Raw genomic sequence first — 27,702 nt, forward strand, 5'->3', positions numbered from 1 at the left:
ACGGTCAAATAAATCTCATAAGGTAAGACATAGCTTAGATACATGCATTGTTGCAATGCTAAGATCTAAAACAGAGTCGTTCAAAACAAAGAATACTAGGATATAAGGGAGGGTTTCTCTAAGAAAAGAGAAAGAAGGGGAGAAGTGTGAGTCAAAATGTTTCATAACCCAAGTGGGTAGAGTTGTGCAAAAAGAATGTCCACAAAACATACCTGAAATGTGCATGGGTCTCCCAGCTCGGATGGCACCATGGCATCTTCACCCCCCAGCTACAAAAGCAATAAAAGTCCGATCCATTTCGAAGATCTTGAGCAAATGTTCCCTTCTCTACACTCGCTAGTTTGCTCCTCTGTATCCTCATATGCCTCAAATTTTAAAAAGGTTACAAGTCCAATATTCACATAATCATATCATCTATTACTATTTTAGTCTCCCGCCAAGTCAAGGAAAGGTCCTGCACATGGGTACGATCTCCCATCTATCTTAATAATATGTCCTAGATTCTAGCAGAGTACAAATGGCTCTTGTGTACGCTTTAATTCCCATATGCATCATTAAAGCCTTAGTCCATGGGATGTATTGGAACAAAGGATTTTAAGTGTCTGATTTCTTTACATTAAAAAAAAAGACTCAAGTGATTCTTATGAAGCCCCCAATCATGGGTGTCAATTAACATTCGTGGGCAGTTAGTATAGAAGTCCAAAGTCATTAATAAAATGTTTGTCTTTGTAGCTGTGTCAAGGTGAGCAAGAAGTCCAAAGTCATAAAATGTTTGTCTTTGTTGATTGTATCATCGTTTCATTTCATGAGTGGAATGTCTGAGAGGGGGATTGAATTGTGGATATTTTTTTGTTCTAATAATGTTAGTCTAGTGAATTTCCAAGTATAATTATTATTTTCTACTTAGATGTCAAGCACTCTACACGTATCGGTAACCATCTTTGCAATTCACTACTCTAATTCACAACTCCCCATACATCAATGCAATAATTCTAATCATCTTTCGACTCATTCTTTCCACCAACTACACCAATCCCACTTCACCTTCCAAATGATTAGACAATATGGCCATGTAACAGGCCTTCCTTAAGGAATTCAGAACCTCCAAATTTTGACCTAGACAACCAAACACATGGCATTCTTATACCTCGTAGGATAGCTAGGAATTATTTAGGAGGTGGTAATTGGGACACATACCTTGTTTGGATTTTTAGGTGGTGCGTTGATGTATTTTTGCATGTCTTCTAGCTCATTTCTTATTTTGCAAGTATAAGGGTCTTACTCATGTAAAGTTGTTCACAATGTGTCAGGTTGCAATTTCATTGAGAAATTTTCTTTGAAGTATCTATTGTAATTGCTCTCAGAAACTATTATTGAATTGGTCCAAATTTTGTGGTGGGCCTATTCCTTTTTCCTCCTTTCTTGAATTTGTCGAGAGTTGGCCTTCAAGCATTTTGATAAGAGAGTGCTTCTGATTCTATCTTTGTATCTTTTGGGAATAATTTGGTGTATAGGCATGTACTTCCTCTTCATCATTGGCATGCATATTTGAGACTTATCAGATATAATATTTTTATATCATTTTTATGTAGAAGCATTATACTTGAAGAGTCTGGGTGGCAGAGATGTTTGTGAATGCCACATCCTTGTTTTGCCCTATCTGAGAGATGCATGTCTAAACCTTCTGATTGTATTGTTTGGACCAGAATCCTCATTTGTACCAAGCATTCCTTGATCATTCTCAATTGATTCTTCAATCACCATTGCAACGTTGCATATCTTTGTTATAGTTTTGCTGCTACAATTATCCATTTGCTCTTGAATTTCTTCATGCAATTCTTTGACAAAACTTTTGATTAATGGATCTTTTTTCTCAATGACAACACTTTTTGGCTTATGAAATAATCTTGGCAACATCACTTTCTAAATTCCTTGTTTGATCTTTCATGATTGCCAAAGTTTATGGATAACACGTTCTGGTTGAGATCTAGCATTGTTCTATCGATTACTAGAAACTGTATTATAAAGCATTGTTGGAGCATAAGTGGATCATGTTCCATGTGATGTTCTTGTAGATTGCCTCTACTTGGCCTATTTTATGGCTCGTATACAAATATGTCTATGTATTGGTGGGGGTAGTCCTCTAGAATCAGATTCCATATAGGTTCCATTTTACACTATTCAAAGTTTGTGTCTTGTAGGAGAGTTATGAAATATAAGGACTGTAATTTAATATGGTTGACCTTTCTTTCCTCGACATGATTGTCATAGACAAGTTAATATTTTCTAAATTTTATTTACAATGGATCATCAAAATGCTGAAAGTGCCGATCAAATGTCAATTGATGAGCATAAGTTGCTTGAATAATTGTTTAGTGCCACCAAAATAGTTGAGCTTATCAAATATGCTAATGGTTCTATGAACTCATTTTGTCTTGATGTTGAAATTCTCCAATTGATGGTCCTTCTTGAACAATGCCAATTTGCTGGTGAATTGTTGTCCTTTGAGTAATACCTTGACAAAATTGCCGGGTAATCTTCATAATTGCAATAGAAATGTTGCCTTGGATGAGTAAACTTGTGGGTAAAGATTGCAAGCAATTGAAATTAGGATGATTATTCATTACGGTAGGTAGCCTAGGGAGATGTTTGGGTTTTCTCACCTCTCCTTGAGCCACATGTTCAATTTTAGGCCCTTGATGTTGGATTGATCTGAAGGGCTACAAGCACTCTTCCAAATTTGCTATTGCTTTTCTAATTAAGAAGAGTTATCAAAAGCGCTTTATACAAAGACAACTAACAAGAAGAGCGATTTGGGTTAGCGCAAAGAGCGGAGGTTACAGAAGGGAAAGAAACGCATCACGCTCTATATCCATCCTCCTTGTCACCCTAAAAAGCGACATCCCGATATGGTCTTCCTCAAAGATATGTGATCTATACTATGTGAGAGATAGAGCAAGCAAACAAGCTATGTGCAGACGAAAAAGAAAAGCTTCATAGAGCAAGTAAACAAGCCATGTGCGCAAAAGAAAAGTTTCAGTTGAGTCTTAAACTTTACGCCCTTCGTTCATCTGTCTCGGTTCTCAGACAGCTGTAATTCATGGTTTGGTTTTGATTGATCTCAGAATATCTTGATTTCTATCCATACACGATCGTGCAAAAACCTTCGTACTCAGGGGTACAAATTGATCACCGGTCCTCTCCATGTTTTATTTCATTGATTCGTGACTCAGAATCACATCCCGATCTTTGACTCCCAAGTTCCATATAGATTTGCATGGAAAGCAAATATCCTAGCTGCAGCCCCAGATCAATGTTGGCCTTTATCATGTTGTGGGCGAACGGTGAATAGCAACAATAGAGGAAGAAGAAGCAGAAGGAGAGAGAGCCCTGTACGACCTAGGGAAATCACAGCAGGAGGAGGGGGGGAGGAGGAGGAGGAGGAGGAGGAGGAGGAGGATTGGTGATGGTGTGGCGAAGGGAAGAAGGAGAAGCTTGATTGTGGAGGAGGAGGAGGAGGGTGAGGACGAAGACTCCACAACCGACCTTCATGCTCAACGGCACCTCCAGTCCCCCCCCGATGGCTCTCACGCTAGATTCTTCATGTGGTGTCGGAAAGGGTTACACCATTGCTAGGCTGATATGGTAGAATTGGCACGCAGAGCCCTCTCGCTTTCCATTGGCTCTGACCTCAAGTTTGATGCCCGGAGAGATCTCGACGATGTTGGCGCTTGTTGCCTCCCTGTGCATGCCCTCAACAAGTTTTCTTACACAAAGCTGGGCGTGAATGAAGGCGTGCTTTTCCTCACTTACAAAATCTTGATCACGAAGTCGGAAGCCGCCAAGCGAACGCGCTTCCAGTAGGTGGAAGAATGGTGCGGCAGTAAGGATTTTGATGGCATTGATACTCCCTCACACTTCAGCTATGTTTGAATGGGATCTAGTTTTCAAAGTATTGTAGAGAACTCGCTTGCTATCTAGTAGAACATTTCGATGCAATCGTTGGCGGGAAGTAGAAAGAGTCTCCCCACAAGCATCCTGGTGAGTGTTCTGCCTCAGAGACCTATCAACAACTGCAAATGTTTGCAAATTTGCAAGTTTGTCATGGGATGGATTCAGTTCAAGTTGCCGCTTGGTTAATAGCGACCCACATTTATTTAGATGATTTCTATGCTTGTTGCAGGGCGTAAGCCTACCCTCGGCCTACCGGGAATGCAATTGGCCCACATCTCTCCCAGCACCGTGTTCACTTCCCAAGTTCCATAATCAACGAATTCCACCACCTTGTGTTTGTGCTTAGAAGAAAAGCATGTACCCAAACTCATTGCACAAATCGAAATGCACCTTGCTTCATAGATCAAGAAGAGGTTGAAGGCGATGTTAGAACACAAAGCAACAGAATGCCCAAGACGAAAGCAATAGTTTTTGCAACATAATGATGGGCATGTCCAAGCGTTTTCCAACACTAATCTGAACTGCTATAACTTCAAAGAACATAGAAAGATATCAATTTCATTACTTGCATACATGATCGATCGCCTTTCGATACGCAGCATTCAAGCTGGGTAGGGTGATTGTGCGAGCATAGTGAAGAGAAAATGATCGGTCGAATTTTTGGCTTGTAGAAGGTCAATCTTGCATTTTCTTCAGTCAAGCTCAAATGGTAGTTGCGATAATAAGTGTTCTTATGGCGAGTTGAAGTATTGCTCATGGGATAGGAGCTCTTGCTTGTTTTTCTTGTCAAGTATGAGCTTCTATCTATTGTAAGTGAAAGCTTTAATGCTTGGGAGTCACAAACGCCAGGTGCTTCTTTGTTCGATTTGGGGGATGGGTACCTGTTTATTTCATGAGTGAAACCTGACTAGGCTACACATTGATCCAATGCTTTTGGCTGGAAAGCATCTAGCGTTGACAGTACATGCTCACTGAGACTTGCTTGCAAGCAAGTGTGACAATTCCATTCTGAAATCCCATTCTATTCGAAAAGAATCTGACACAGATTATCCTTGCTTTTTTTAATAGATTATCCTTTGCTTTTTAAAGAACTTTATGCCTTTTAATTCCTTCATTGGGTGGACACAGATATCCAGTGTTCCATCAATCCGTATGTTGCAAACGGACTCAAAGTCTGCAAGTTTCATTGATGGGCTGGTGGAGGAAACTCGAGCTCAAAGCTCAACAAAGAGACAAGAGGAAGGGAACTTGCAATGGACTTACCACGTGCGACTACGATTACGACTATTGACACTCAGGTAATATGCCAACACCTTATCCATTGACGAGACTTATTCCCGACGCTAATATTCTTGGCGTTTATATTATTGGCGCTTATATTCTCGGCGCACGTGGTAGGGCCCGTTCCCTCGGATTATAACTCTTTGGGAAAGGAAGCGTGCCGCGTCCCCGTCCACACTATGTGTGGTTATAATAATTATATATTATATATTATCATACAAATATTTTGAATTACTGGTCCATTCAAAATTGCTTCTTTTCAATCTGAATTCTTACAACATTCCTCTCTTTTGATGCATGTTTTCGATGCGAGGGAGCAAGGAAATCCAAGCTAGATGCAAGATCGAAAGATATGGACACCTTTATTCATATGATTGTAGTCCATGTGACAATATTGCAATGAGGATGAGTTATGAGCTCTTTTGAGCATTACCTTATTCATGTATTTGTTACTCCCAAGATGGACAAACAATATGGCCAAGTCAATAAAAAATCACCACCCCTGACATTTGCAGGGAGGATCGGGTCCTAAGGGACCCTGTGTTGTGTGTCATGTCCACATTTTTAAAAAGTTGATAAAGAGTTGATAAAAAGTTAGTAATGTGCTCCACGACGAAAAGGCTGTTCCAAAAAAGGCGTTCCGGACAATCTTGTGCCAACTGTGCGTTCCGGACAATCTTGTGCAAGGTAATCAGTTGGAGGGGTGGGAAAAATGAGTCTTGACGACGATGATGTTTGGTGGGGAGGTGCTGCGAATTGCGCGAGCAGAGATGGTTGCGCGCGCTCGGCATCAGCAGCTGTTGTTGCTGCGGACAATCGTTGCTTGCTTCATCGTCTCCTGGCGTCTTGCCACATGCTCCTCCTCTGTTGGTGTGCAATCATACGCTTGCGCGCAAGGCTTTAACCACTTCGCATTTTGCGATACAGCACTCTCTGTCGATGATCGGGTCGCAGATCTCATCTCTCGACTCACCTTAGAGGAAAAGATCAACCAGCTGGTGGACGGGGCGGCCAACATATCGCGGTTGGGGATCCCGGCTTATGAATGGTGGTCCGAAGCTCTGCACGGCTTGTCTGCCAACGGTCCTGGTGTGCGATTTGGGAAAGAAGTCCCCGCAGTTACGACTTTCCCTCAAGTCATCCTCACCACAGCCTCCTTTAATCGCACCTTATGGAACCTGATTGCACAGGTTAGCGCACTTCGTGGTACTATTTGTAGTTTTGGCGCGGCGGGATCCAGCGTTTACGTTATTCGCAATTGTGGGTCTCCTGCAGGCAGTCTCTACAGAAGCTCGGGCAATGTATAACGTGGGATTAGCAGGTTTAACATTCTGGAGTCCCAACGTGAACATTTTTCGGGATCCCAGATGGGGACGTGGTCAAGAAACGCCTGGAGAGGATCCGCTAGTCGCAAGTGAGTACGCCATAGCCTACGTCGCAGGTTTACAAGGTCGCAACTACAACAACGGGTTAAGTATTGAGAGCAGCTCTCTAGGCTCTAGTAGCTTGAAGGTCTCGACATGTTGCAAACATTTCACTGCTTATGATTTGGAAGCTTGGGGAGGTTATACGCGTTACACCTTCGATGCCTTGGTAAGTTACAATCTGACGAACTAGTTGCAATTGTAAGAGGAAGCTCCACCGAAATTTGTCATTTGTCGTGTATCGAAAACTTCCGAGCGTAAGAGCTTTGGCTTGCTGATTGAGGATGCACAAATTTGCACAATCGTATGTCCAAACAATTGACAATGGTAATGGATTTTTGTAGGTTACTCAGCAGGATCTTGCGGATACATACCAGCCTCCTTTCAGAACTTGTATTCAAGACGCTCAAGCAACTTGTGTTATGTGTTCCTACAACCGCATTAATGGAGTTCCAACCTGCGCTGATAGTAACCTCCTGACTCAGGTTGCAAGGCAAGAGTGGGGACTGAAAGGGTTCGTTGACGCTATCCAGCTTTATTTTCCTTTTTTGCTTTACAAACAATGTCAAGTGCTAAAAGGGGAGTTCATTCACCCAAAAATGGAGCTTGGAAATTTCAGAAAATTTTCTTAAAAAAATGAATAATCACAACTCTCTGCCCGAGCTGAATCCTTAAGCACTGTCTGTAGAAGAGCCAGTGCTAATAAATCTATAGTTTTATTCATAGTAGCTTAAGAATCTCATGAATGCCTCTTAACTTAAGAACTTCAGTTAGAGCTTTTAATGAATCATTATTTGACTCTAGCTGGGTTTCTGTATTAAGAGTATGGTTTTTAGTTTTGTGAATTCCGAGTAAGGAAATTCACAATCCGCATAATCTACCTCCTCCAAATCCATAGGTTCGACAATACCTTTTCCTTTCGTTGCTCTTTCTTCACTTTTCCTAATTGACCTTTCTCGCTCTGAACTCGTGAGTCGTCATGGAATGAGTTTTTTCAGAATCACATAAAGAAAAGGTTTTATCTAGAAAGGATAAGCAGTATCTACTTCCCCTTTTTTTTTTTCAAGGTCTTGAATTCAAATTTGGAGTCGAATCGATTCTCTTTTGATACATGAACTTGCCCATCGAGCCTCCTCTCAAAAGTCAATCAATCCTTTTGATCTTGGTCTCCATAGTTATTCCCAAATTCTTACATGATTGGGAAGAGAAGAGATTGGGATAAAATGGATCTTTGTTTTTGCAAAGGGAAGGGAGATAGGTAAAAAAGATTTATGACATGATCAGAGATCCAATAAGGTCTCTCTACTTGGAAGTCAAAGAAGAAGGGGATGGTACTTGAGATATCATCCACTCTTAAAGATATAGAGCAACAATAGAAACATTTGAAATGAATGTTCAACATATATAGGAGAATTTTTATGTGGCCAAATCTCGTTTGCAATTGGCAAAGTTCACCCACTTTGGTACGAGGGGTTATTGTCTTTTGTCTTTTGTCTCTGCAGTTTGAAAAAAAGGCACTAGAACACTGAAGTGCCTATAACTATGCCTACAAGGCACATACCAAGGCCCATAGGACATCAATACAATACCGAGACCATGGTATAGGAGGGGGAACGATGAGAGCTCGACAATGTATAAAAGCAATGAACGTAAATGTGTCCAGGTCATTTGAAGGTCACTAACCATAAGTAATTAACACAGTCAGAACTAGACCTAGCAGTAAGGAGGGATGCCTAGAGGGGCTAGTGATTAAGGTTCTTTGGAAATACACATGGCATCCTAGAGGTCTACATGGCACACATTGGATTTAAGGGTTCTAGAGAGAGCTAGCATGTGAGAGGTTCTCATGGAGGATACTAGAGGGTATGGAGAACACACAGGTAGTTAGTTCTCAATGGAATCATGGCTAGGTGGGTTGAAAAGAAAAGGCCCTCAATGTTGAAATCTTAACACCTGTATCAAAGCCCTATTTGCAAGCCTAAGCAAAGGAGTGTAAATCAAACAATGATTTCTCAATTTGAGTGTTTTTGTGGTACTAAAATTCCAACTTTCCGACCAGAAGTATTACCTTGGATGCTAGGTACATATAACTCTATTGGGATCACATAATATGCAACGTTGTGTTGAAAAGAAAGATATATATAGGGGAATAGTGGATCCAAGTATCCTCATGTGGTGATTTATCAAACTTTCGACCTACAAAGATAAAAGATAGAAGACAATAACTCGTCATACTAAAATGGGTGAACTTTGTAAAAAAGCCATGTCATGGATCCAAGCGTCGCCAAGTGGCAATTTATCCCACATAGGACACTTAGTCCTATGTGACACCTAGGACACTTAGTTCTAGGGTCTCTTTCATGTACTTTGTACTTGTTGTCTTTTGATCCTTCCTGGACTTGCTCCCTACTCCTAGCTTCCTCCTTTCAGCTCCAGCTCCCGCATTTCTGCTCCATCGTCAAGCTTCAGCTCCCGGATGTTCGCACAGCTCGGATGTGACTTGCTGTCCGTACAGTCCGTACAATGCATGCTCTCGTCCGTACACATGCGCGTCAGTTCATCCGTATAGTGTGTATAGTCGTACGGATTTTCGTACTGTGCGCCAGATTTGTTTGCACAGGCCGTACAGTTCCGCCCGTACCGCTCGTACAATTCCGCATCTCGACATCCGTATAATTTGTGCAGTACTGTTCGTACATTCCGTACAACCGTCCGTACATTGTACGGATTCCGTACTATTTTGTACTTGCAGATTCTTTTGCAGGCTGAAGGTGTCCGGTGTCCGTCATTTGTTGGCAGGATTCATTTGCAGGTTCAACTGTGCATTCAGCCATTGTTTGGCTTCGATTTTGGAAGCAGACATTGCAGTAGATCTGCAATTTTTGGTGACATTTGGGGCTTTTGCAATTACACTGCAATCTAGTAGTGAAATTGGGGTATTTGCATTTGGGCTACGATTTTGCAAGTAGATTGCAGATTTGTAGACAATTTGGGGCTTTTCCTGAACTTGCCCTATTTTTGGCTTAGTTTTGCTCTACAAATTGGGGCTTTTGGGTCTATTGCAGGCAGATTGCACGATACTTTCAGATTTGCAGTGAAATTGGCAAGAAATTGTAGGCCATTTGATCACATTTGCAAATTACAGCTTAATTTGGGGCTCTTCCAGATTTGGACAGCAAGTCCTATTTTTTTGCAGTTGCAAGCCTTGAGGCTATCTTTTGGGTCACTTTGTTAGTGCATTTTTGACTTGTCCTATTTGCAATGGCTGGCAACAATCATGATTTATTTGGCATTAGAAACTCCGCGGGTCTTTAGAAACCCAGTATAGCTGCTTATGCTTGGGCACTGATGACGACATAAGTGTTGCTTTGCTTGCTAAGTATGTCTTCCTTTTTTTTTTCATAAAAGTTTTTATTTACCTCTTTTTTCTTCTCTTTCATTTTCTCTTTTATTTTTTGTGTAGATTTTTTATCTTTAGAACAACAAAAAATCTAAATTTGTATGATTGGACTTATTCTAGTCTTACAAAGGTATATATTTATTTGGCATTCTTCGTGAAGATGATAAGTTGGATGGCACCAACTATCCGATGTGGTCTTATCTCATGAAACATATTCTTGTTGCAAGAAAATTTTGGAATATTGTCTCTGGGATTGATCTGAGGCCAGCCAATGCTGTAGTGGCTGCCCCTAATGCTGGTCCCTCTACAGGGGGGACTTCTCCTGATGCTTTATCCTCTAGCACCCCTGTTGCTACTCCGACTCAGGAAAAAACAAGATGGGATGCAAGAGATGCAAATGCACATTCCTGTATTGCTTTATCATGCAAGAGAAACATTATTCCACACATCCGGTCATGTAGGAAAGCAAAGGATGCTTGGGACAAATTGGCTTCTCTTTATCAGATTCGCAATGAGGCACGTGTTGCATATTTAAGAAGGCAATTGCAGGAAGTCAGCATGAATGAAGGTGACTCTATGGATGCATACTTGACAAAGGTCAAGGACCTCACGGAGCAACTTGCCAATATTGATGAGGTGGTGCTAAATTCTCAGCTTGTCAGTACCATGTTGAATGGCTGCTAGATACATATCAAGGGTTTGCTACAACCCTTCGACTAGTGGCCATGGGTAATCCAGACCACTACTCCTTTGATCAGTTAGTCACTTTGCTTTTGCAGGAAGAGCAAAGTTGTGCTAATAGGCAAGCTACTATTCCTGATCATGCATTTGCTTCACATCAGAAAGGAAAAGGCAAGGCTTCCAAGCCTATGGGCAAGCCTAAATATGCGCCAAACAGTGGCAATTCCTCCAATGTATCTCAAAATACAGCAGATAAGTCAAAGAAGAAAAGATGCAACTATTGTCGCAAGCTAGGGCATGAAATTTCAGAATGCAGGAAGCGCATTGCTTCGGAGAAGAAGAAAGCAAGATTGACAGTAAGTGCCTCACATGCAATTGAATCCCATGAGCCAGCAGATGCCTCACATGCACATGCTTTCCAGGATGATTGGGCATGGGCTGTCCATTGCTCTTTTGATCCCTCCAAAGTTGATGCATTCTTTTCTGCTAATGATGCTCAGTCTTGGTATTTTGATAGTGGTGCTTCCAAGCACATAACCTCTTGCCGACAATTATTTCATTCCTTGGCTAATGCTCCTCGAGGGGGAAGTGTCACATGTGCTAATAATGCTTCCTATGTTGTAAAAGGAATTGGAGATGTGCAGCTCACATCCATTTCAAGCCATCCTGTCACTTTGACCAATGTTCTTTTTGTGCCTAGAATTGAAGTCAACTTGATTTCAATTGCAGCAATTGCCACTTCAGGTTTCAGAGTGATATTTGATGGATAAAGATGCCTAGTATATGATCTTCGTGATGACAATGCCATAGTTCTCACTGGCACTTTTAAAAAGGGGCTTTATCACCTTGATTATCACTCAGCTGTACTTTCTATTGAAGCATTTGCTATTTCAGATTCACAGCTTGCTGAAACTCATCTTTGGCATGAGAGAATGGGTCATCTAAATTATAGAGCTCTTGCCAAGTTACATTCACAGGGCATGGCAAATGATGTACCTCAAACTCACACAGTTTCCAAACATGTGTGTGAGGGTTGTCTTTTGGGTAAGATGCATCGGTTTCCTTTTCAAAAAGATTGTCTAAAATTCTCACAAAGGAAATTGCAGCTAGTGCACAGTGATGTCTGTAGCCCAATGAGGACATATGCCATTGGAGGGTACAAATATTTTATGACTCTAATTGATGACTTCACAAGATATTGCTGGGTATATGCTTTAAAAGCCAAATCTGAAGTGTTCTCATGCTTTCAGAGGTGGTTGAATATGGTTGAGAATGAATCAGGATGCAAGCTTGTCACCCTCAACACAGATGGGGGGGAGAGTATATGTCAAACGAGTTTCATGCATTTTTGGCTTCACGGGGCATTGTTTACTTATGCACTACTACTTACACTCCTCAGCATAATCCTGTTCTTGAAAGAAAGAACAGGTCCACTATGGAGATGGCCAGATGCATGCTTAAGGCCAAGTCCTTACCCAATAAATTTTGGCTTGATGCAGTGATGTGTGCCAACTATGTGCTGAATAGATCACCTACAAGGGTATTGAGGACTGTTACACCATATGAAGCATGGAAAGACAGGAAGCCTTCACTTTCACACATGAGAGTTTTTGGGTTGCATATGTCCATGTACCATCTCAGCTGAGACATAAGCTTGATGATAAGGCAATTTATTGGTTACAGCCAGGAAAGCAGAGGGTATCGGTTGTATCAACCAAATACTGGGAAGATTATTGTTAGTAGAGATGTCATCTTTGCTGAACATTCAGCTTTTCCTCTTGTGGATTGCAAGGCAAAGCCAAAGATTGATGTGTTTGATGCTTTTGACAGCTTAGTACCTCTTTTCCCATCAGGGGGGGATTTTGACCAGCAACCTGAGCCACTTTCAGGCCCTTCCACAAGCAATGATCAGCCCCCTTTACATGCTGATTTGGAACCTCCTCTTCCAGCATAAACTGATCCTACTATTTATGATGCAGTGATTGAAGAAAGAGCTGTCAATAGACAGCAAAAATCAGTTCCAAAATGGCTTCTTGATACCTTAAGGGACAGCAAACAAGATCAGCCTCTTGATTGCAAGCCAATCTCTACTCTAGTGGAACCTGGCTTCAAATTCTCTGCTTCTGCTGGGAGTGCACCATGTGATGCCGCCCTCTACCAGCAGGTGGTTGAGCACTTTGACCCTACAGTTTGCATCCTCTTTCCACCCCACAGACAGATGGACTGTCAGAATAGGCAAATTCTACTGTCTTAGATCTTTTAAATGCTATGTCTCAGAGCATAAGGCAAAATGGCAACAATTTGTGCCACTGGTTGAGTTTGTAGATAACAACACAATACATTCTTCCATAGGGAAAGCACCCTTTGAAATAGTAGAAGGTGGAAGAAAAATCCCTCCCATTTTGCACACGAAGGAAAAGATCTTTGAAGCAGATAGATATGTGGAAAGTTTGGATGCAGCTTATAAGAAGGTCAAAGCAGCCCTCTAGAAAATCCTGGAAAAGCAAAAGAGAGCAGCCGATCGTCACCGCCGTGAGCTAGGTTTCAAAGAAAGTGATGGGGTTCCATTGCGTTTTTAGAAAGCAAGACTAAGGAATAAGAAAGGCAAAGAAAGGCTGTACACCAAGCTGAATATAAGGTTTTATGGGCCCTTTCAAGTCTTACAGAAGATCAGTGATGTAGATTTTGGGCTGAAGCTACCATAGCACTGTACAATTCACAATGCCTCTCATGTGAGTTTGCTGAAACCTCTTCATGGGGATGTGCTTGAAGAGATTCTTGATGAGGAAAAGCCTGAAGTGGAAGAACATGATGAGATCTTGATCCTAGAGCAAATCTTGGCACATAAAGAAAGAAAGGTCAGAGATAGAGTTTCCCATCGGTATTTGGTGAAGTCCAAGAATATATTCTGCACTAGATGCGAAGTGGATGGAGGAAGGCGCACTGGTTATTGCAGCTCTACCTGGAAGCATTTCCACTTGAGCCGATTGCGGTTGACGCTTGTTCAAGCTCAACAGAGCAAAGGTCGATGCTCAAGAGGGGGGTAGCACCTCCACTCCCTTAGGACAGACAGGCTCAGTTTCTAGAGGTGGCTTAATGACATTGCATGTCTCACTAGAGGTATTGATTGCTGATAGTATTTTAGCCGCAGGACCTCTATGATGAGTGTACTAGTCACTCCACACAAATGATGCATTGATCTATGGATGGAATCGCGCTCTTCTAGACCATATGTTCATTGCAAGATGTTTAATGGATGATGCACATTGTGGTATGCCCTATTTCTTTATTGTTTATTTGCTGTTATTTTCAGTAGTAAACTAGATAGTTTGCTGTCTCAAGAGGGGGATATGTCACGGGGACGTGATTTTTGTATGGCAAACAAACCGTGACTACTTTGGCTTTGGGGGACTAGCCTAAGGGAATTGAAAACTCCCAAGAGTCCCTAGGAATCAATGTAAAAGTAGGGTCTAGTTCTAGGTACATTTACTAGGCCCAAGGCAAGGAATAAGTGTGACCAAATGCTAGGCTCAAGGTCTAGTCTAGGCACATTTACAAGGCAAAGAGGCAATTGACCCGAGAGTGGGTTGGAGGTATTGATGATGTGGGAAGTCAATTTGCCCATGGCAATCTAAGTCCTTGCATGTGCTCTCTCTCTCTCTCTCTTGATTTTTGAGGCTCCTTCCTAGCTGAGCGGTTGCTTCTCCTTGCCGTGTGATCTCGTTGGCTGCGGATTTTGACCGTTCTCTTTGTAGCACGAAGTTCAAGGCTCTCTCTTGGCTGAGCGGCATCTCCCTCTTGCCTCGTGATCATTTTTGTGCTCTTCTCTCTTCCAAGCTGCCGATTTTAGCTGTTGCGCCTTGTGTGGATCCGGTGCCGCCTTGAGGTGTTCCAGCCAGAAATCAATCTCTAGGGAGCTGTTTTGACTGTCCTTGAATCTGATTCGACTGTGTTTGCTGCTGTTTTTGGACTCTCTTGTGGGTGAAGATCATCTATACGTCGTTGGGAGCCTGGACAGAGGATAGGTGCTGTCACGAGGACGTGAATTCTAACGTAATTGAATTTACACGTGAATACCTTGAACCTTGGTGGCATGGAAATTCTGGGAGTCCTAGTACGTGCATCAGGCTTGGGGAATTGATTCGTAGTGATCCCAGGCAAACTGTGCACTTGGTGGTGTATTAATTGTGCCTTGGGGTAGTTTTCTAGTGATCCAAAAGAGTGGTAAAAATCAGTTTGCTATTTTTAGCTTAAAATCAGCCAATTGTGTATAGGGACTAAAAACAGCCCAATTCAGATGCAATCAGGGCCACCAAGCCATGTCAGTGGGAAGCAGAAAGCGTCCAAGAGAGATTTCGCCCACTTTAGTGCATGCAGGAAGTTGCCAGAGCAAATTGCGATTGATTTTCTACTGTTTCCAGACTGATTCGGGGCAGATTTTTGGCTAGGGCGAGTTGATTCTGAGGGTTTGCAGGCAGTTTTGGAGAAGGCTTTGCATAGGCAATTTCTTCTAGGGCTGGATTCTAGCTGTTTGAGGTGCCAGGAGGCATGGCAATTTCATGCAGGGCCTAATCCTGCACTTTCTGGTGCTAGGGAAGAGATGCGATTTCACCAGGATGGGATTCTTGCTGTTTCAGGGGCCACAGGGCTAGGTGATTTTCATCTAGAGGTGTTTTCTGCTGATTTTCAGGTCTGGTTGCAGGGGGAATTGGCTCTGGGGTTGTGCAGGTGCTCCTGTGTAGCACCTACAGGCTAGAGGAGTCACATTGCGTGATTATTTATGCAACATATCTTCAAGTACCATGTCATGCCAACATCTATTGTCAGTGATAGAGATCCTCACCGTCTTTTCTGGAGGGGACTGTTTGATAAATTGGGTACTGCATTGAAGTTCTCATCCACATTTCATCCACAGACTGATGGACAGTCAGAGCAGCTAATTCAACGGTGTTGGATGTTTTGAAATGCTATGTCTCTGACCATAAGGCTCAATGGGAGAGCATTATTTACCTTGGTTGAATTTGCATAGAATAATACGGTGCATACTACCACAGGAAAATCTCCGTTTCAGATTGTTGTTGGAGGGTAGAAGTTCTGCCTATATTGCATACCAAAGATAAAATTTTTGAGGCTAATAAATTTGTGGAGACTTGGGAAGAGCTTACAGGAAAATCAAGCTTGCTCTTCAAAAGACTCAGGAGAAGCAGAAAAGGGTTGCAGATATAGCATCGTCAGAATTTGCAGTTCACAGAAGGCGATTATATGTTGGTGAGTTTTGCTAAAGGCAGGCTGAAAAACAGCAGAGGGAAAGACAGGTTGTACCCTAAGCTGATCCTACGATACTACGGTCCTTTCAAAGTTATTGAAAGATAAATGACAGGTTAGAATTGCCGGATGGTTGGAGAATTCACAATGCCTTCTATGTGAGTCTTGAAACCATTCCGTGGTCCTCTTCCAGAGGATATGCTTGCTGAGGAACTGCCAGGGGTTGAAGAAATGGATGAAATCCTAATTCTTGAGGGATCTTGCAGCATAAGGAAAGAAAAGTTCGAGGTAAAGTATCACGTCGCTACTAGGTGAAATTCTAGAACTATTCTTCACTGCATGCGAAGGGGAGCTAGCAAATGTACCCTAGGTTTTGCAGCTTTATCTCGAAGCTTTTCAGCTTGAGCCGATCTTGGTTGAGGCTCCTTCAGGTTCAGTGGGACAGTGGTCCAAAGTATTGCTTGGTACTCAAGAGGGGGGTAGTTCCTTCGCCTTCTTGTCACGGACAAGTCCACATTTCTAGAAGTCGCTTGGGGACACTATGTTTCACCCAAGGTACTAAGCTGATAGTATGTCTGCCGTGGGACTTTTATGACCAATGTACTAGTCACTTGGATGTATTTTGCATTGATGTATGACTTGGTATCCACGGCTGTATGGATCATATATGCAATGTTGGTTTTGAAATGCATGTGAACATTTGTGAATGTGATCAATTCTTGTGTTCATGTAATTGAGTGGATGGCAATTGAGGACGATTGCCTTGTGTCAAGAGGGGGATATGTCACGAGGACGTGAATTCTAATGTAATTGAATTTACACGTGAATACTTTGGACCTTGGTGGCACGGGAATTCTAGGAGCTCTTCTTATGCTATCTTTAGCTATCTTAAGCATTTCATTCATATCTTCAAGAAATTCTTTGGCTGCTTGAACCTTCTCTTTTTCGAGTCCCACTGCCATTGGGGCTCTTGGTTGAAATCAATACATCATCGTTGTGCAAGTGCTCCTAGAGTGTGTCAAGTTAGGGGTGATTTGATGTGTAGCTCCTACAGGCTAGAGGAGTCACATTGCGTGATTATTTATGCAACATATCTTCAAGTACCATGGCATGCCGACATCTATTGTCAGTGATAGAGATCCTCACATCGTCTTTTCTGGAGGGGAATGTTTGACAAATTGGGTACTGCATTGAAGTTCTCATCCACATTTCATCCACAGACTCATAAAGAAAGAAAAGTTCGAGGTAAAGTATCACGTTACTACTTGGTGAAATTCTAGAACTATTCTTCATTGCATGCGAAGTGGTTCGGGAGGGGGAGCTGGTAAATGTACCCTAGGTTTTGCAGCTTTATCTCGAAGCTTTTTAGCTTGAGCAGACCTTGGTCAAGGCTCCTTCAAGTTCAGTGGGGCACTAGTCCGGAGTATTGCTTGGTACTCAACAAGGGGTAGTTCCTTTGCCTTCTTGTCACAGACAAGTCCAGATGTCTAGAAGTTGCTTGGGGACACTATATGTTTCACTCGAGGTACTGGGCTGATAGTATATTTGTTGTGGGACTTTTATAACCAGTGTACTAGTTACTTGGATGTATTTTGCATTGATGCAAGACTTGGTATCCACGGCTCTACGGATCATATATGCAATGTTGGTTTTGAAATGCATGTGAACATTTGTGAATGTGATCAATTCTTGTGTTCATGTATTTGAGTGGATGGCAATTGAGGTTGATTGCCTCGTGTCAAGAGGGAGATATGTCACGAGGACATGAATTCTAATGTAATTGAATTTACGTGTGAATACCTTGGACCTTGGTGGCACGGGAATTCTAGGAGTCTTGGTACGTGTATCAGGCTCGAGGAATTAATTCCTAGTGATTCCAGGCAAATTGGGTACTTGGTGGTGTAATAATTGTGCCTAGGGGTAGTTTTTAAAGAGTGGTAAAAATCAATTTGCTATTTTAATCTTAAAATCAGCCAATTGTGTCCAGGGTCTAAAAACAGCCCAATTCAAGTGCAATTTTGGGCCAGGCCAGGTCTGTGGGAAGCAGAAAGCGTCTAGGAGAGATTTCCCCCACTTTGGTGCATGCAGGAAGCAGCCAAAGCAAGTTGCAATTGATGTTCTACTGTTTCTATATTGGTTCGGGGCAGATTTGGCCAAGGCGAGTTGATTCTGGGTGCTCGCAGGCAGTTTTGGACCAGTTTCTGCATAGGCGATTTCTTCTGGGGCTGGGTTCTGACTGTTCCAGGTGCTAGGAGGCAGGGCGATTTCAAGCCTTGCTGCGCATTGCAATCCACTGGTTGTTAGTCGAGGGGCACCAAATCAGCCAATGGGTTGAGCGCTGGCCTTGCTTTCTATGGGATTGATGCTGGAATAGCTGGGTAGGGCTGAAATTGTTGGGTGATTTCCACTGTGAGATCTGGAGGCAGGTTGTCAGAAGGAAACATCCTGGGAAGACCCCTACATACTCACCCAAAAGGCCATCAAGTTGGTACAGTATCTGTCCAAATACTAGCCAATGTCTGTGAAGGGTGGATTTAGGAGCCATCCAAAGTCTCTGTGCATTTGGATATCCTGATACAAAGTTCTGGAATTCTGGCATGTTGTAGCACATAGTCTATCAGGGCATTCAATGATAGAACTGATTGCTGCGGCCTTTGAAATTGCATTGCTAATCAAGTCAAGTCGCATGTTACTTTTAAATGATCATTTCAATATGCTTGTTTTGCTTGGTGGCAAGCTCCTATTCTGGTTTACACATGGACGGTTAGTCAACTTTCAGTTGGGATAATAGTGGACAGCGCAGACTTTTAACTATTGGCTTTGCATGTTTGTGTCCCAGGTATATCACTTCTGATTGCGATGCAGTGGCCGTTGTGTATGAATATATTGGCTATGCTTCAAGTCCAGAAGATGCAGTAGCAGATTGTTTAAATGCAGGTTGACAGACCTTGCTGTGAACGCGTGATTCTTTGCCTTTAGATCTTGCAAATAAGAGATGTGGTTATGTTTGCATGCACACTAAAGGCATCAAACTTTTCACAAAACTGTTTAATTGGTTCAGGTTTAACCATAGCACATGCTGTATTTCCCCTTTTTTTATGGCTCTGGTTTTGCAAATGACTCTGCTTGTTTTGGTGTTTCCATCCTTTGTATCGAAATTGCAAAGGTTCAGAGAGTGTTGTCCACATTTTGTAACAGTTGTATGAATGTTTTTTGTCAAAAGTGCCTTGTGTTGTCTGTCTTCTGACCGTGTCCTTTATTTTGGTTTAGGATTAGACCTCAACTGTGGGACATACATTTCAAAACATGCATCAGCAGCCATTCAAAAGGGGATTCTGAATGTATCAACAGTCGATCGGGCTTTATCCAACCTATTTGCAGTACGTATGCAACTTGGTTTGTTTGATGGTAATCCAAAGGATCAATCCTTTGGAAATATTGGACCAGAAGCAGTCTGCAGTGACAATCACCAACAACTTGCACTTGAAGCAGCCAGACAAGGCATAGTGCTTCTAAAGAATGAGGAAAAGGCTCTACCTTTTTCCAAAATGAAAGTAGACCTTTTAGCCGTTATTGGGCCTAATGCAAATGCCTCAAGTGATGCTCTTCTCGGCAGCTATGCAGGTACTTTCCTAAGCATCTCCAATCAAGTCCTAACATGCAGCAGCTGTCTTAAAATTTGGCAGAAAATAGTAAAGTGAAGAAGAAAGGTGGGGAAAGCCTAATACAACTGAGTAAGACATACAGGGAGTAACCATACAAACATAAATAAAGGGGATGACCTCGTCAATGCCTCAGCCTATGATGGCAAGTTTACCAAGCCATCATGGTGGAGGAACCCTTGAGGGACCTGGGTCAAGAAGTCCACACAATTGATTCAATGATGAGGAAACCCTGACAATCTTCCAAGGTTGTTAGGTTATGATGCCGGCTACCTGGATTAATCAGGACTGGGTCCTTCAACGATTTCAGGTATAGCAGTGCTGGACTGTCTTCTGCATACACACAAAGTGCCATTCAGGTAGCAGTCATGAACCAATCTGTGACTGCTGAAGAATTCTAAGCTACCCTGCCATATAGGCTGGGTTTTCCTGTATCCCAGAAGATAGTAACCCTGACTATATCTACTTCCAGCACATCTGCCATGAGTGGCATAGACTTAGTTGATGAGTGTCAAAGCCTAATTGCAGGCTCCCATGGGCCATCAGTCCAAGAAAATAAGAGATCTTATAGGTCGTCCTCCTCTGTTAGAGACACATCCAAAATGAACCTAAAAAATTGTTCTCTATTCCTAGGTCCCCCAGATACTTAGTCTAGGAGGTTCTCAACCAGATCTAAACTAGTACGTATGATGACCTATTTTTATGGTGTAGCAATACATGTGGTGGGGATATCCTTGTTTTTAATCTCCTGCCTATACAACCAAGACCCCAATGGGGCCCTTTTATAGGGCTGAAAGCTCCTGTGACCTGGCCAACTTGCTACAGACTGCCCAACCAGTCTTTCAGACTGTGCCGACCTAGTCTGCACTTCCTCTGATCAACCGACTAGTTCATGGGCCTATTTAAGGCCCTGGTCCAGCCGCTTCTTGCTGGGACCTACCTAGCCCTTCTGCAATTCTTAGGCCCTGCACCTGCCCAATGTACCTGCAGTACCATGTTGTACTAGCTGACTATTTTTGCTACTGCCAACCATGCCACATGGCATGTGCCTTCTGGCCTGAGACGTGTTCTACTGCCGACTGGTCCTGTGTGGACCCGACCTGTTGCCACAGACATGCAAAGGGCAATCCGTACAATGCATCTGCCCTGGTTGATCCCTCTAGGCTGCTGACCGGTTCTTCCTTTAAACTGCTTACTCTAGGCTCTATCTGCAGCCCTACATGTGGATGGGCCCCTCTGCCCACCACTTTGGGCCTGCCAATAGCCCTCCATGAGCCTTCAAATATTGCCCTGAGGTAACCATCTTCTCTCTTTCAGATCCTGCCCCCATGGTAGCTTTCTCATGTGCCGAGGTGGCTTCCTTTTGAGTCCAACCATGTGTGCAGGTCTACCCGCCCCATGTCCTCATTTGGGGGCTCACAGATGGGGAGGTGATCGCAATAATCCCAACAGCATAGACCCCATCCTGGACGCAGTGGTACAAAAGGCAGTTGGGTGCTAGGATTATGGGAGAACAGACTTCTAGGAGGACATTTTTTCCAGAGTGATCTTCTGCCATATCTTGTGGAATTTGCAAGGGTACTATCTACCCTTTTCCATTTATGGTTTAGCAACCAGATTATTTACTGCCGATCTTTCTATCTGTATCTACATTTGTGTTCGCGTGAAAGGAGCGAGATTTGATTTTAGCATTGTGTGTTTCTTGGGCTATATTTCTTTACGTTCTTTTGCTACGGGAGTGTTAGTAAACAACCTTCGTCTTTGTTTTCTAACTTGGTATGAGAGCACTGAGGAAGATTCACAATGCATGGAGCTTGGACCTTGGAAGGAGATCTTTGTTCAGGCATGTGGAAATCATCTTCTCCTACGCCTGAATGACAAGGGTGATCAAAATCAAACAAGTGTGCAGTCCAATGGCAATACATGGGCTGATCTCAAATTTTAAAGAAGCAGGCATGCTGGATGGTGATAACTTCCCTATCCGAGAGGTGAAGTTGTGGAGCTACTTGCTGGCAAAGAAGTGTATTTGAAGCCCAAAGACGAAGAAATTGCGGCAGAAGAAATAACAAACTAGTGGATCCAAATGAGGAATAAAAGTGGGAAGAGAAGGATGGTTCACTGCCAATGATCTTCAAGATGACAAAAGGGATTCCACACATTTAGTTGGCGGATATACAAAGGAAACATGGAACATTTTGAGCGAGCTGTATGAAATGAACATAGGTCAAGGATCCTTAACCTCCAGAATCAATTGATTACCATGAGGATGGAGGAAGTTGACATCATGCGTGACTACTTCATGAAAGTGAAGGTGTCGAGAGATCAATTCGAAGCACAACATGTTCATAAGGTGGACTTGTTTAGTTGACGATGCTCATGATCAACATGTTGCTGAAGAGCTTCAGAACCTTTGTAACTAGCATTATAACTTTGAAAAGGTTAGGGTGGCTCACTTTGGATTCACTTTGCCTTTGGCCTTCATCCTTCAGTGTTAGTTCCCCTCGTCCTTCGGTCTTTGTTGTTAAGCGGAATTTGTTTAGCATTGACATTTACCGCCCCCCCCCCCTCTTTCCCCTTCTTTTGCAATCATCCATGTCGTCATGGACTCTTTTATTCATGACCCTTTGATCGCGAAGTCGCCATTCGTTAACGTTCCTATTGTCGGCTGTCACCAATTGGTGCTTCTCCCAAGCAATAAAGAGGAATCTTTATTAGATTGACTTCGGTCAAAGAAAGTTGAATCCAGAGTTAACTAGAATAAGTTTAATTTACTTTGCTTTGCATTGGTAAAAGAGAACTGTGGGGATGCCCACAAGGGACTAGGATTAGCCCAAGAATGAGAATGCATACATTTGGCTAACTTCTAATGGGTTAAAGTGTTGACTATCGTTTGTGCAGGACTTTGGAGAGTGCTTAATTCCCCTACTTTTTAAGTGGAAAAGCACAAGACAAGTGGCGCTCTTGGAATGATTGGCCCACTTGAGTTGAAAGCTGTAAAAGCGACTCCCCTTTATGGAGAAAGCACTTGTTTTAGAGAAAGCGTAGCTTTCTAGAAGATCACCTATTCTAGGCAAGAAAAGCAGGCCTAGCTTTTGGAAAGCACATGCTATCTAGTCGGCTGGCCTAGTCCATAAATTGGGCTTCTAGTTGTATTGAGAATTGTATGCAGACTCTGCTCTCTTGTGAGCCCGTGTACAAAGTGATTTCTCTTGCAATAAAGACCTTCGGGGGGGAGCAGCTTTTATTTCTGGTCCCTAGTACTGCGTTTTTCTTCTCTCTCTCCCTCTCCCACACTCTCTGTCTATTGCGATTTCTACCCAACCCTCTTTTGAAAGTTTCCAAAGCTGTCTCACAACCCTCCAGCCCCTAGATAAAGTGGTTTTCAAATGGCAAATTGTTCTTCAGTGCTGCAAATTGAATTATGCTGCTGCAATTTGGATTCCAGCCAGTTGTGGGCACGTTTTCTGAAGTCCGATTTAGCAAGAAGATTGCGATTTGACAATTGAACCTGAGTTTGAGGTGTGGTTAAGGTTTTAGAGGTATCAGAGCACAGTGTTGCACTTTCCTTGGTGGCAGCGATCCAAAGGATAGTTTGATTGAGTAAGGACATCAGTGATTTGGGAGGGTCAGCGCTGAAGAAAGTTTCAAGACCCAGACACACTTCAGTTCAAGATTTAGGAGCTGCCATCTCCTATGTTTATCATATTTGGACCCGAATCCTGGACTATTGAACAAGATGACCATTAGGAATAGGTTCCTGATTCCTCGTAGAGATGAAGTTCTGGATAGGTTGAAAGGGGTCACGACTTTCAGCAGGATTGAATTGAAGAGTGGGTGTACCATCACATAAGGTTCTATCCTCAGGACATCCATAAGACAACCTTTTGAAAAACGTCTGGCTTATATGAGTTCCTGGTCATGCGCTTTTGGGTTAACAAATGCACTAGCCACTTTCAATCGAATGACAGGTCTGATTTTTAGGCCCTACAGGCACTTTACAGATACTTTCTTTGATGGTATTCTAGTGTTCTCCAGCACGTAAGAGGCATCTTGCCATAGTTTCCAAAAAACAAGCTTTACATTAACGGCAAGAAGAGCGAGTTCTTTGAGATCCACTATCTTGGTCATATCATCTCCAAGGAGGGGATTTAGAAGACTGGTAGAAAACCTGATACAACAAGCAGAAAGAGTAGAGCTACATTAGTGCATTCATACACAGGTACTGTAGCTCCTGCGAACTCCCTCCCCTCCTCCGCTCCCGTCTACCCCCCCCTCGTGCTGCGCGGCCCTCCCCTCCACCTCCTCCCTCACCGCTGCCTCCTGCGTGGCCCTCCGCCCCCCTCTCCTCCCCCTCCGCCTGTCGCTCCGCTCCTCCCCTCTCCACGCTCCGCTCGCCCCCGCTTCCCTGCTCCGCTCCTCCCCTCTCCGCCCGTTGCTCCCCCCCGCTCCGCTCCTCCCCTCTCCTCTCCGCTCCTCCCCTCTCCGCACTCAGCTCCCCCACCCGCCTCCCCCCCCTCGCGTTGCGCTACCACCCCACCCGCCCCCTCCTGCCCCCCCCCGCTACGGCGCTACGCTGCCCCCCCCCCCCTCCCCTCCCTTCCTCACCTCTCCTCCCCACCCCCTCTCGTGCGGCGCTGCCACACCTCCCCTTTCCCCTTCCTCTCACCCTCCCTGCGCTGCGCTGCCCCCCCGCCCTTTCTTTCTCCTCCTTCCTCTGCCACCCGCCCCTTCGTCACCACCTCTCTCCCCCCCCGCTTCCCCGTACCTCTCCATCCCTCCCTCTTCCCTCCCCCACCTCAATCCCCCATCCTCGCCTCTTCCGTTTCCTTCTCCTTCCCCCGACTTTGGAGCGTTCGCAGTTAGTCAGTGCGGTATGGCAGCCACGTGCCCGGAACCGGTGGCCCAGACGGACCCCCCCTCCATCAGCCTATCGCGTAACAGTGACAGAGCACCAGGTCTCCTTGGTGAAGCAGGCCGCCACGGACTTCTCCCAGACATCCGTTTATGGGAGAGTCATTGGCTACTCCCCTTCATGAGCAGACATCAGGGGCTGGTTGCAGTCCACCCTCTACCTTGAGGACAGTCACATCGAGGAGGTTGCACTCATGGGACGTGGCATCTTCTGGCTCAAGCTCTCCTCAGCACAGGCTGCGAGCGATATGGTTAGGCGATTCCCTACTTCTGTGGGTGGGAAGATCATCCTCATGGTCCCATGGTACAGGGGTTTCAGTGTAGCGGACTTCGATGCCCGCTTTCGCATTCCTTGCCATCCAGTTACCCTATCTTCCCAGGTCTTGCAATCGAGCTTCGCCCGATCTTGGGGGCGCACTTTGGCTGGCCTATGCAGGACACCTACGTTGATGCGGCGGCAGCCCAAGGGGTGCCACGTGTCAAAGTGGCAGTCCACGATCCGCAGAGCATTCCCTCGGAGTTCGAGATCGAGACGGACACAGGTGTGGTGACGTAGCGCATTCTGGTCACTGGTCGCCCAAATCAGTGTTTGAGATGCCATGGCTTCGGGCACCAGGCACACTCTTGCCCTCGCTTCACGGGTACAGAACCTCAAAAGGCCCCCATTCAGGCAACTCAGGATCCCCCCCACTAGTCAGCGATACCCCCTCCCGAAGGGGAAGGCTGGACGGAGGTCAAAAGAAAACGGAAGGGAAACAAAGCAGGACCCAAAAAGCCTTCCCATCTACAGCAAGAGCCCCCCCCTGTGGTCACTACTCATCAGCAGCTCGGTAAGGGGAAGGAGAAGGGAAAGGAGAAGATCAGCCAGCCTCCCCCTCATCCTTCACCCCGCCCTCCTTCCCCTCCCCCCTCCTCCTCGGTCCCCCGACCCCCACCCCCTCCAGGATCCCCCCCAGCACCGGTGGTTTCCGCTCCACTCTCTTCCTCGAGCATGATCCAGAGGGAACCCCCCCTCCGCCTGAGCCACCTGCAGCCCCGAAGCCAGCATAGACCTCCCCCGCGCCTATCCCTCCTGGCCCGGCGGAGGGGAGAGGCCCTTCCCCGCAGATGGCCAGCACCCCTCTCTGGTTCAGACTCCTCATCCTCCTCCCCACGCCCAAGGGCTGCTCCTAGAGCTCTTCCTTTGGAGTTTTATCGAGCAGGACCTTGGGATTATTTGGATGCAGCGGGTATTGGCTCCTTCCCTGCATGCGTAGACATCAGCATCTTCTTCCTCCGCAAGGGGGCGGAGGGTAAGGTGTCCGTCCTTGCCTCTCACGATGGTCCTAGCTATTCCTTTACTATCTCCAGTGAAGGGAATGAGCAATGGACGAATGAAAATGTTTGGGAGATGATACGAGATCAGTCCCAGGAGCAAGTGCAGGACTGGATCGGTAGCAGAGCAGCGGAGCTTCTTCAGCAGCAGTGGAAGGAGGGTGACGTTCGTCTGAGATGGCGCCACAGCGCCAAACGTTTTCGACTCCTGGTCATTATTCAGCCACCTCTGGAGTGGGCCTACGCGGAAGGGCTCCGCCCTGACCTCAGAGGTAGCGGGCTTCTACAGTATTTCCCTGGCAGAGGCGTCGAGCTGGTTAGAGAGAGCCTACCACCACGGGACGAAGGGCCCCTCCCCTCTGTTGAAGGTTTTAGAGGATGGGTCCGATGATCCGGCCTCTCCTTCGAAACCCTCACAGAAGCGCCTTCGTCTGCACACTGGACATCCTCCGACCACTTCGACATCGACCGCAAGCAGACAGCTGTTTGTGGCCCACCTTCCCTCCTCATGAGTATACGCATTATCTCTTGGAACGTCAACGGGTTCCACTCATCAGGAACCCGCGGCCCCAGGAAGATGGTGCTCAGATAGGAGCTCCAGCCAGCCTTGGTGGGAAGGGTAGATGTGCTCCTACTGCAGGAACACAAGCTTTCGGCTTCTCAGACTAGTATTTGTGAGAAGGTCCTCACAAGACGCTCCCACACCTACTGGGAACCTTCGATTGGCGAGCAGGGGAGGAGCGGGGGTGCCTGTATCTCCATTGGCGCTTCTCTAGTTCAGCATGTGTGTGGTTTTGGCACTCTGATCCCAAGACGTGCACTTTGGGTGGGCTTGAATATTGAGGGATCCTATATCGGCATCCTCAATATCTATGCCCCGATCGATCTCAGACAGAGAGTCGCTTTTTGGAGATCCTTGACAGACTTGTTGGCAGAGATGGACTCTTGGATTGTAGGAGGGGACTTCAACAACCTTGAGACCCTAGAGGATCAGCAGGGACGGGGCCCAGAGTTCCTCGGTATAGCTCAGGCAGAGCAGGCAGATTGGGACTCCTTCCTATTCGCAGTGGGAGGTCGGGATAGCTGGAGGGAGCCTTCCTTTCGCAGATGGACAGGGAGTCTGGACTTCTCTTGGGGTTACAGGAGGGAGGGAGGCAGACTTCTGGAGCGGCTGGACCGTTTCTATGTCAGCGATTGGGCGCTTGGCAGAGGTGGAGAGTCAGGAGTGGTTCCAGGGACGACACTCTCAGACTATGCCCCAGTCATCCTAGTCCTGGACTCTGCCTCTCACTCCTCACCTCCACACTCATGCCGGATCCCAGACTCCATCTACTTCAGAGCAGCGGTTCACAGCAGGATAGTGGACCTGTGGGAGCAGGATTGGGACCCCATCGGGGATATGGCAGCACAGGTAGCTCAGGCGCTTGCTGAGTCTAGCCTCATCTGTCAGCAGGAGGCGATTCAGGTCAGGCAGCAGTGTTGGGCGAAGGAGAGGGGTCTCAGATGAGATCTCGATTCGATTCAGCGGATGCAACAGTCTTCTCTAGGCTCTGAGGAGCTCAGACAGCAGGAGGTTCGGGCCCGAGCCATGCTAGAGGAGATCACCCAGCGTCGCTCAGAGTTCTGGTTTCATGCTTCCAAGTCCTTCTGGGCTAGGAAAGGCGATAGGATGTGCAAAGAGTTCTTCAGGACTCATGGACAGAGGTCAGCAGGGGAACAGCTCCGATCTCTTAGAGTGTAGGATGGTAGTGTCAGGACAGATCCAGACGAAGTTCGAGACTTGGCGACAGATTTCTACAGATCATTGTTT

The 27,702-nt window shown here is 45.0% G+C and overlaps 1 protein-coding gene across 1 annotated transcript in view; it reads left to right on the top strand.

Annotated features, from left to right (window-relative positions):
- The first annotated feature begins 5,875 nt into the window (after positions 1-5,875).
- LOC147891419 (putative beta-D-xylosidase 7) overlaps positions 5,876-27,702 on the top strand; it is an 80,373-nt gene continuing 58,546 nt past the window's right edge. Inside the window, exons 1-5 of the mRNA XM_087389386.1 lie at positions 5,876-6,425; positions 6,511-6,828; positions 7,004-7,173; positions 18,845-18,942; positions 19,276-19,629. Of these exons, the coding sequence (XP_087245512.1) occupies positions 5,964-6,425; positions 6,511-6,828; positions 7,004-7,173; positions 18,845-18,942; positions 19,276-19,629 (1,402 nt within the window). The 5' untranslated portion in view covers positions 5,876-5,963. The remainder of the gene's footprint in view (positions 6,426-6,510; positions 6,829-7,003; positions 7,174-18,844; positions 18,943-19,275; positions 19,630-27,702) is intronic.

The sequence above is a fragment of the Dipteris shenzhenensis genome, chromosome 18 (genome assembly GCF_047967505.1).
Source record: "Dipteris shenzhenensis isolate YYH24624 ecotype China chromosome 18, Dip_SZ_1.0, whole genome shotgun sequence".
Lineage (NCBI taxonomy): Eukaryota > Viridiplantae > Streptophyta > Polypodiopsida > Gleicheniales > Dipteridaceae > Dipteris > Dipteris shenzhenensis.